The 10203-nt window shown below is 45.7% G+C and overlaps 1 protein-coding gene across 3 annotated transcripts in view; it reads left to right on the top strand.

Annotated features, from left to right (window-relative positions):
- LOC135388391 (uncharacterized) overlaps positions 1-4775 on the top strand; it is a 40551-nt gene extending 35776 nt beyond the window's left edge. For all 3 annotated transcript variants that reach the window (XM_064617945.1, XM_064617946.1, XM_064617948.1), the window contains 3 exons: positions 1037-1216; positions 1955-2092; positions 4511-4775. In XM_064617945.1, coding sequence (XP_064474015.1) covers positions 1037-1216; positions 1955-2092; positions 4511-4750 — 558 coding nt within the window. In that variant the 3' untranslated portion in view covers positions 4751-4775. The remainder of the gene's footprint in view (positions 1-1036; positions 1217-1954; positions 2093-4510) is intronic.
- The last annotated feature ends 5428 nt before the right edge of the window (positions 4776-10203 follow it).

The raw sequence follows: 10203 nt of genomic DNA on the forward strand, positions 1-10203 counted from the left end.
TTAAACTCATTTCTTTTTCAGTTGGAGCTGTTTGGATTTTGAATAGAAGAGGATTCACGTTCATCTAGTCCAATTCCGCATTTGAAATAAAATCATACGTGGAACACTCGATCGAAATTGGTGAGGAAAGCGCTACGTCAAAATGACGTAGCGCGTAGAGCGCGGTGCGGAGCTAAAATGCGAAAGAGTGCAGTGAATATTTCATCCGTATGCATGTGCCTTTCGGTTTTGATCGCTAGGAATTGCAGAGAGTTTTGACGGCCTAAGTTGCAATAATATAACACAAACAAGTGCGTACGTTGTGTACCTGTTTACGGCCCCTTTAACGTGTCACTAGAGTTGCCTGGAGGTATTGCCTTTGTCTACCAAACCTCTCAATAGTATTACCAAAAGTACCGTGACTCCATATAGTTTCGTCACAGGCTGTCTTTCCTCCTGTAGCTCATATACCAAAGAAAGAAATTAGTAGGCTCTGTGATAATGCTTAGGATACATCCCGTCCACCCGCCCATAGTTTCACTGCATTCTCAGGGTTGAATTAGGGCTCTGGTTAGCAACGTGCTACATTCATGGTAGCAAATTTGTGATGGTGTTGGGAACAGTAATAGCGCACAACCAAAAGAAAAAGAAACTCCCTAATATGTCGCTTCATGTCCATGTTAGGATACCATGCACTGATGCCTCGATTCGCATAATCTGATTTCAGGTCAGAGACTGGATGTCCTGGGACTGTTTTCTTGAAAACAAATGTACAAGCGGGGGTTGCGAGGCTTCAATGTGGTACATGAGACAATTGATGTTCTGAGACTGGAACACATAGAAAGGACAAATACATACAAAGCCTAAAGTGCCTAAGAAGTGCCATCTTTCATCTTGAATGTGGTGTTCGCCTTTCGCATTTACTATTATACTACCTTATACGGATCGCTGGCATATAATTTCATTTGGAATAATTACTTTTGTATTGGCACATTAAAATGAGCTTGAACACTTGGGATGAAACATTGTTCTGCATGAAACTTCTTTGCACACGCAGAAAGGCGCCCAGAGATTGCGGAAGGAGATCATCCTGCCTCCGGGGAAGGTTGAGATGTTTGCCGTCACCCTCTGCGGTATCTTTACTGACATCGGAAGCATACCGAGGAAATACCGCGAGGTGAAAACCACAAGCGGCGGTGCTTGTGGAAAATATAGGTTCGGACTCGTCACCAATTGGGTAAGTAATTAATGCACAAATATACTTAATGTTTACACTTCTGATTTCTTTTCGACATGTGATTGTTGAACATACTCGTGCTAATTAAATCGGAAGGCAAAAGCGATATACTAGAACTAAAAACATCCCTCCTCTTCGCCACGTTTTCGCCAGCCGACATGGTGGGTGATGCTCCCCTCGTATTCTTCGATAGTGTAATCAACTTTTCAAAATTTCCTCTCTTTTGCAATTTTTCCGAACAAACACCAAAGTACGCGCTCGTTTTCCAGTAGTCCAAAAGTGTTCCGAGGGAAATTTTTCAAATAAGGAATCTTTATAAATAACGGTAACGGTAAGCTTTATTTCTTTTTACTGTTCGGGTGTTTCACTGTTATGATTTAGGGGATGAACATAACCAATGCGCGTAACGGAATGAACGTTCTCCTGGGTGGAGAAGGGAAGGGCATCCATGGTTTTGTAAATTATATGTGACTAATTAATATAATATATATATATATATATTTGTTTGGAACTCAAACGTCGCCATGCCAGTACTGGACAGCTGTTTCGGCCTTCTTGGGCCTCATCAACAGTACGCAGGCAGGCAACGTTTGAGTATATATATATATAACAATGTTTATAGATGCACTATCGCCATTGCGTCTTTAGTAGGTCTTCTTTTTATGCTATATTTCTGGTACAATTGCTTATATAGCCAATTTCCAAAAAGATAGAAATAATTATCCCGTCCTGTTCCAGATCTGCCAATTTGCAAATACCACCAACTCGATGGGTTTCGCCCGAAGTGAGCGACAAGTTCATGAGATGTTCTTTGTGCGCTTGAATGGTACTTTTGGAGTCGCTGTGTACGACACAAGTTCGTCTCTTGAAGTTAAGGTATGGATACACTGTTCTTTCCCTTTGTCTCACAGTGACGCTGTGAACACACTGCATTCTTGGCCAGTGCCTTGCCGAAGAGACTACGACACGTTAAGCTTATGTTCTGAACGATCTTTCTGGCGTATGAAGAGAAGTATCTTTTATGTAGCACCGTACAACTTAGAAAGAGAACTTGTCCACACAGCACGCTTTGGGACAGCCAGCGTTCACAGCAGTGATTCACTGGACGCTGAAAGCGCTTTGCATATACGTATGTTCCGCAGCGCTTCGCTTATGTGCGAGGTGTTCTCCTTCCACAGCAAATCTAGGTACGCAGAGATGTCATTCCGAATGCTGCTTCGCCCCGAGCCTGTAATGCGGTGAAGCGCTTTTTATTAAATGCAGGGCATATCCTCAAAATATTTGCAACACGTGGGAATGAACTTTACGAAAGAACACTCCGACGAGGTATCTGGAAGATAGAACCGCCGAGGCATCTAAGACCGTGGCGAAAAATGACGTCTGTATAGGCGCAATCGCAGTGGCAGGAGACGAGGCCGTCGTGGTCGTTATATCAATTCTGTCGTATTTAATGCGCGCTGAATATGACATTGGATGTATAGAGTAGCGAGCAAATGGAAATGACGGAGAGTAATACTCGATTTTTACTTTGCCGGACTCTATACTGTGATTTTTTTTTCTGCTTCTTGTGCCGCATATGTAAGGATAAAGACAATTTTGCCAAATGATATCCATTCTGTACCGTTTTAATTTCTCTCCTGATTATTTCAGTTTCCCTTCATAACGTGGGTATCAGAAAGGGACTCCCGTATTGTTGGTACTTATTGTAAATCGCAAATCAAATTACTCGTTACTCTTCGGAACCGTCGGGTCTCCTATGCAGAAAGAAGGAAAGAATGCCGTTTCTTGAGGTTAAAAATATAAAAACAATGAAGCTTTCATGTGTCTCTTTGTGCAGTATGTAACGTGGAGAAGTTATGTTTTCAAAGTATAGATATGTTAAAAAGTTCACCGCATAACACGCTCGCAAACAATCGTCGCTCCGAATGATACCACTCTTTTTCCTAATTTGTCAGGGACATCCCGACATCCCACAGTCAAAACTGCACAGGTCCATAATACGACACATTCAAAATCCGAAATCAGCGTAGTCTAATGATGGCACCGCTTCTAAACATCGCGGGAACTCAAAGATTTTTTCAGGCTTTTCGTCCCGGGTGAGGGGGAGGGCGGAGGTGTCATGGCTGTTTGTGACCCGTAGGGGGGGCGTAACACCCATATTTGCTGGTTTTCTGACTTTTTTTTAGCCTTTCTGGCAGGCATTTTGGCGATGTTGCAAGATTTTTGGGAAGTGTTAGAGGAGTGTAGGGGGTGCTGAGAAAATCCCTAGGGGAATCGTATTCAACAAGCTTGGACACTGTATAGGTCGGACCTGCCAATCGCTAACCAACGTCTCTTCGCTTTGTGTTGCTACTGCGCATCCTCCTTTAAGCCTACGCGGCTAAAATTGTCACGTTATTTTAACGACCTCGACAGACATGAGAAGCACGCTAAGGTGACACGTTGCACAATGCGAACCTACTTTGAAATACGGTCACTCCGAGACATCGCAGGTATAAGCTTTCAGTTTTGCAAGTTGGGACTTAGTTCTGTGGATTCCTTCGGATATCGTGGCATACCCGATTTATCGAAGAACGGAGGTGTGGTTCTTTTTGTAGACTCTTGGATATGCGTTAATCTCCAAAAAAAGGCGAACGCCTAGCCCTGTCCTCAGATGAGAAACAATACTGAAAGGATAACGAAATCATTGGGCTGAATGGTTGACGCGCAGAGCTTTACGCAGCCAAGTTGTGTTTTCAGTGTGCAGACGCTTGGCAATGCCGTTACTTTACTTTAAAAGTTGTTGAATCACGCCTGATACACCAAGGTTCTAACAATCTTCTACGGCCCCAACGTTGCTAAGGTTATCACGTTATCAAAATCAAAGTCGTGACCTTTCGAGCAACAATGATCGACCAATTCTGTTTTTGTCTTCGTGGCATGCGTAACCCTGGCCACATCCCGCTTGTGTTCTTTTATTCGTGTCACTCGTCGTCTACCTGTTTCACCAATGTATCTCGCCTTACAATCCTGGAAACTGATCTTATACACTACACCATTCTGTTCATTAGCCGTTGTGCGGTCCTTCGGTTTCGTAAACACTTTCGCCAGAGTACACATCGATTTAAATACTGCCCTGATGTCCAAAGGGCTTAATGCTCTACGGATTCAACAAGACTAAGAGACACCCTGAACAAAGGGAATACACACCACCAACCACGCCGTTGCTTTAGTTTAGGTAAATCGTTTCAATAGCTGCCATTGAGTTTACGCGCAATTAAAAGCGTAATTTTTGTGGATAACTTTATTTTGCAGATCTGCCGAGCGAAGAGCGAATTCGACTTCCAGGGGGGCTGGGTTGTTCGTGATCTTCAGTGCAGCTTCCCAAACGTCTGTGACAAGAGCAAGACCCACCAGGGACGCTTTCAACGAGTTCGCGCAGTGAGAGAAATCATGACCAGAGAATACTTCAACAACACTTGTCCTGAGTACAAGAGCCTCAAGAACGTATCGAATCCGGCTATAAAATTAACGCTGTCATATACATACCCATAAATAAAAGCCTCTTTGTTTCAACTCACATGGGCAAATTTTCGTGCAGCGTGTGGAAACAACCTTTGCCTAATTATGATAAGGGTCTTCTCCGAAATCTGTACGTTAATCGAAGCAGCAAAACCGGAGGTCAGCTACATTATGTCAGTCACTTCATACACGGTTGCCTTCGTGACAGACATGTACAAGATACTCAAAAAGGTATTCAGATAAGACAATTAATACAATTAAGATACTATATATCCTTGAACGCAAAAAGTCACCGGTCAATGCGGCAGGTCGCCGCAATGTCACATGGATCACCTAAACCCCGCGCACTACGCTAGCCGCCACTGTGTGATAGGAGTCATCTAAACACAAGCCCCCAAAAGATGACAAAGAGACACCACATGACTCCTCCACTAAGTATATGTGACCCAGAACAAAGAAAACTGCTAGCAGGTCCCTGTTCGGCGAGGTCAGAATTCGGCGTCACCGCGTCACATAGGGCACACATAATAGAACCCTCACTGGCCAAAGATTAGTACACACGGGGCAAGATCTCTATAAGGAGACTTCCAAGAAGGGCCAATGTCCGGGTCTAGAGTCACTATCCGGTTCAAGTCCGAGGTATTCAGGATATTTCCACTGAACAAGCAAGATAATGGAAAGACCAGACACAGAAAGTTTGAGATGGAGATCCAAAATATGTAATTAGAGTATTGAGTAGAAAATACCATAAAATGTATTTTAAATAAAGTGCAAATACACAAAACAAAAAGTATTGAGTAGAGTACCAAAATACCGCAAATTGTATTTAAAATAGAGTATTTTAAATACAATACTCCAAATACCCCCGTACAAGTCTGCTTCGTGAGCACCTTCCAATTTACTAAACTAATATACGATGCGCAGGATAGCTTTGGCATATACGCTCCGCAAGCCCGCGAGTTTAGTGCGCATGACGTCACGGTGACGTTTCTAGGACGCTCCCGATTGGACGAAGGAACCATGTGCGCGCTTCAAGAAGGTAAACAAAGACACATTCGATGCACGGAGTGCCCGAGGGAGGACCAAAACAGCTCTGGTTTCTGTATTAGAGGTCCCACTTTTCGTTGGGAATGATCTTGGTTTATCGACGAAAGACAAACGAAAGGTTAACGCAATATATTTGCTGAAGTTTCAACTATTCGGCTCTCGTTTAAGTTCGCTCGTGCGAGCACCCTGCAAACATTTTCCCCATTTTGTTCAAATTACGGTCTCACGGAGTTGACAGCAGTCTAGGGCGAACAGCGAGTGTCCTCGTAGACATGGAAAATTCAGTCACATGGCAGCTGCAAAGGTCTAAACTACCGTGAACGACAGGACGACGACAACCGTGCCTCAGCACGCGTACGAACTTCCGTCTTCCACTGTGAAGCAACTGGAGCCTGGTGCAGTTGCACCCGAACAGACAATGATCATGCTCGTTCCTGGTTCGTTCCACTGTTATTAGACGTTAGAACCACTCAAATGATGAGACCACTCAAAACAGCACATTAAACTGTGACCTGCCGCGGCGCTCTTCGTCACTGCTACGAAAGCAGAGCCTTGGGAGTGCACCGTGTTTGAACACTTTCTGTAGCCAACGTAAATCACTGCACAACGCACACAAACACTCCCCCGGTTGTAGAATGCCGTTTGAACCCGACAGCAGCAGCAACATTTAATCGCGTTCTCCCACCGTCAGCGAATCCGTGTGCGCTTTGGAAATAAATAAGTGACACTACATCCAAAGGCGACGAAGCACAGTCATAAATGCAGCAGGTGTTTAACCCCGTATCACTTAGCAAAGCGGAAAACACACAAAACGTATGGCGGGTTCCCTGCTGTTTACCTTTCTCTGGTTCGCACGTGGAGGCGACAGGGGCCTTGGCGAATGGGAGCGCGGCACGCCGCCGCGCACGTCATTTTACACCCTCGCCCTCTTCTGCTGCGCAGAAACGTACTTGCGGAGCGTATAGGAAATCCCGCTCCTTCAGAGCCTTTCATGAGCAGAGTTGGGCCATTCTTTGATGTTTTCTTTGATGTTGAGCTGACGTCAATTTCGTCATGAGGCCGCCCACTGGCGTTGTCTCGTTAGCATTTTAGGAGTCGTGAGCTGCCAAACAAATCTTAGGTAGCTTTTCGGTGCTCACTTTTCAATCAATCCCAACGCAAACTAACTGCAAAAAACATCCTGCGCAATAGAAAGTGACGAAGTTATGTTTAAAAAAGTATGTGTTCTCGGTAAACGTTCGATCAAAAATCATGAGTATCCGGCAGTATGAGGCCTTTGGGCCAGCCATCGTGTGACGTAAAATAACTCGGCTGGATATAAGCTCCTCCCAATTAGATTAGATTACAGTTACATCTCCTCTCGAAGACCAAACTCTCCTCATAAACGCCCTGTGTAACTGCGAGCCATGGTTAACAATAGCTTGGGATGATGAAGGAGCCCAACTGATGTATTAAAATATGCGACATGCAGGAAACAGAGTGACGGGAGACGACTTACTCAGAGGGAAACTGGAGTCTTATACCCCTATCAGACGGACTAATTTAGTGTCACTTTCAACGAGTGGCACTTGCACTTAGTGTAATTCGTGTGCTGTCACACGACATCTTTTAGTGACACTAGGCAGAACCTGCACTAACGATTTAGTGAGTTCCACAACCTCACTTGACTTCTCTTGGGTGACCGACTGTAGCCTCGACGGCAGGCTTTGTGGTAGAGGTATAAATATTGTGAAAAAGCGAGATGCCCCGACACAACAACATTTTTAAACAATGATTTTCAACAGCGTGTTTATTTTATTTTAGTACAGTGTGACAATGTAAAACAAAACACACACACACACACATGTTATTACGCTCATTAACAGCCTGTCAGAACTTCGCGATCTCACGGTCTTCGCGGCGGTCATTTTTGTTGTGGCACATGTTTGAGACCAGATTGTTTAATGTTGGAAAATTTGCAGGACATGTTTCTAAATCAAATAAAATCGTTCTGAGCAAGGTATTATGGCGCACGCCTAAAAGTTTCGCCGCCGTTTATTATCTATCGTAATTGCCATCATTGTTTAAGTGACAGTGACTTAAGGTAGAGGTGTAGCAAACATGTACTGAAAGTGACATTCGTTTGGTTGGAGTGCACTTCACGAAAACAACACTAAATTAGGCCGTGTGGGTATTACTCTGTTGCGTGTTACTGAGAGCGTTAAGTCGTACCCTTCCAAACGTCGTGCTCTTGGGTACCATAGCTGGGCGAGGGGTTACCTTCGCTCCCGTTGTAGAACCTCCTCCACTCTGCGCTTCAAGTAGTGGCATGCATGTGAAAGTGCAAGATTCTTTGGCCGTAGCGGCCATTTTCTCCATGCCCAAACACACTAGGACAAAGATGACCGCCATATAGACGCCAGTCTCATCCTTGCTCTCGGAACAACGCCTCCACAGCCAACGAGCTCCCTTGCAACCAGCGTCAGACCACGGTCAGACTGCGGTTCTGTGACATCGATGCCCATACTGATGAGATTAGCTCGATGGAATACCAAGGCCTATGTGTCTTTGGGCGAACACTGGTACAACAAGACCCTCGGAACTACGGTGGAGAAGCAGTGGTCTAATGAATAGAAATCACGACAGCTAGAATTCATACAGGTGTAGAACTAAAACGAAAGAGATTAGGAGGCATCGATTTTTACCACCACACATGTCTGCGGCGTTTCGAGTTACCATACCGTAAAGGGCAAACAGTGTAGCTCGTGCAGCGTCGACCACCGTCGTGCAGCGTGCTCATGCCAGGGCACTCATTGACTGTGCACGTTCTCTGCCGCTCGAGTATAAACACTCCGACGGCAGCCGACGGCAGCGCTCGGTCGTCTTAGTTAAAGCCGTCGCCGCACTTAAAGGGGTTGTGAATCCAAATCCAAATATTACACAAAATGATGTTTGAAATGTAGATCTATTGGTGCCAAACATCTCCGTCGAAACCCTTTCACGCTGCGCTTCCGCGCCACGGCGTTATGACGCTTTGAATATGAGGAGATCCTTTCACTCTTGGCTCGCCTCCTCTTCGCCCGATCTCGGTATGACGTAGTACCGAGCGCGCCACGGAAGTGCGGAGTTCTCGTTCTCATGACGACGCCTGTAAACAAGGCCGCGGCGAGCGGGCTATGAGCGGGCTATGACGTAGAGCCATAGAGCAACCGGTCAAGGCGTTACTTCCCGCTGACTTCATGGAGCTGCCCTGTACCGTTTGGCGCCACGGTCGGCGGTGGCCTCAAAAATTGGAGATTTTTAAAACCCTGTAGCATAAAAAATAATAGGAGGTGGGACTTTGAGTACGGAGTGCGTGGAGTAAGGCGAACAGACTCTACCAGAGACAAAGATCTATTCGTGTGGTTTCTCAACCCCTTTATCCGTAACGCGCGATCGCGTGGCCCGCAGAGGCGCCAGCGCTAACAAGCGGCCACACTGGCTTCGATACACTGGATAATCCCGCACAAACGCCTCCTCTCGACGGTGACTCCGAATTCTCGTATGTTTCACCACTGCATTTACCTACTCTGCACTAACGTTACGACTGAGTGAATGGAAGGAATGCTCGCCTATCCCGTGCAGAGCATTTAAATCAAAAACTGAAAATGAGGTTGTGTCACAGCCTTTCTAATGCATTTCTATTCAACGAGATTCAGAGAATTTGTAGTTTTTTATTGCGGGTGAGCAAGTGTTTTTGTCTTTTTCAGCAAGGTCACAGAGCTGAACTTTCTTTGTCATGTTTTTATTCGTCTAAAAAGAATGTAAAAGAATTATGTCAAGGTCATAGCTCACTCTTGACACTTCTTTGTCCGTTTTATCGCGGCAAGCTAGAGTGCACGTGATAAACGTGCAGTCTCACGTTCGCAATCGTTCGTGGCCGGCGCGCACGTTGGGAGAGAGCGCACAGACATAACCTCAGATGGTGAGAGCATACCCCGCTATTGCCGAGCCACCGTCCAGAGGCGGCGCATCTGTGCAATGATCCACATGCCTCGAACACATCATAGAAGATTGGTCACTTGGTGACGCTGGCGGCCACACGGGTCACGCAATCGCGCGTTACGGTTAAGTGTGGCGACGGCTTTACGACCATAGAACTCCCATAATAACTAGAAATCAAGCAAGCGAAGGGGGAATCTCAACATGGGAGCCGCCATGATTGATATGGTAGGCCTAGCGTGTTACCAACGGTGTCTCCTACGAGTTCCGTGCGCCCTTCTTTCATGTCGCAGCACAAAGTTTAAACCGTGCGATAGTAGTTCCCTAGGGAATGCAAGCGCACAGGTGATGTGGGACAAAACAAACACTTTTCGCACACTGCGCACACGGAGCCCAGCGGAAGCGGAAGCGAGTTGCATTGGATTGGATACCATTGCGCCGAACACACTTGGCCTTCACACGTAGAAACACTGTGGCCG

This window comes from Ornithodoros turicata, chromosome 3, assembly GCF_037126465.1.
Source record: "Ornithodoros turicata isolate Travis chromosome 3, ASM3712646v1, whole genome shotgun sequence".
Classification (NCBI taxonomy): Eukaryota; Metazoa; Arthropoda; class Arachnida; order Ixodida; family Argasidae; genus Ornithodoros; species Ornithodoros turicata.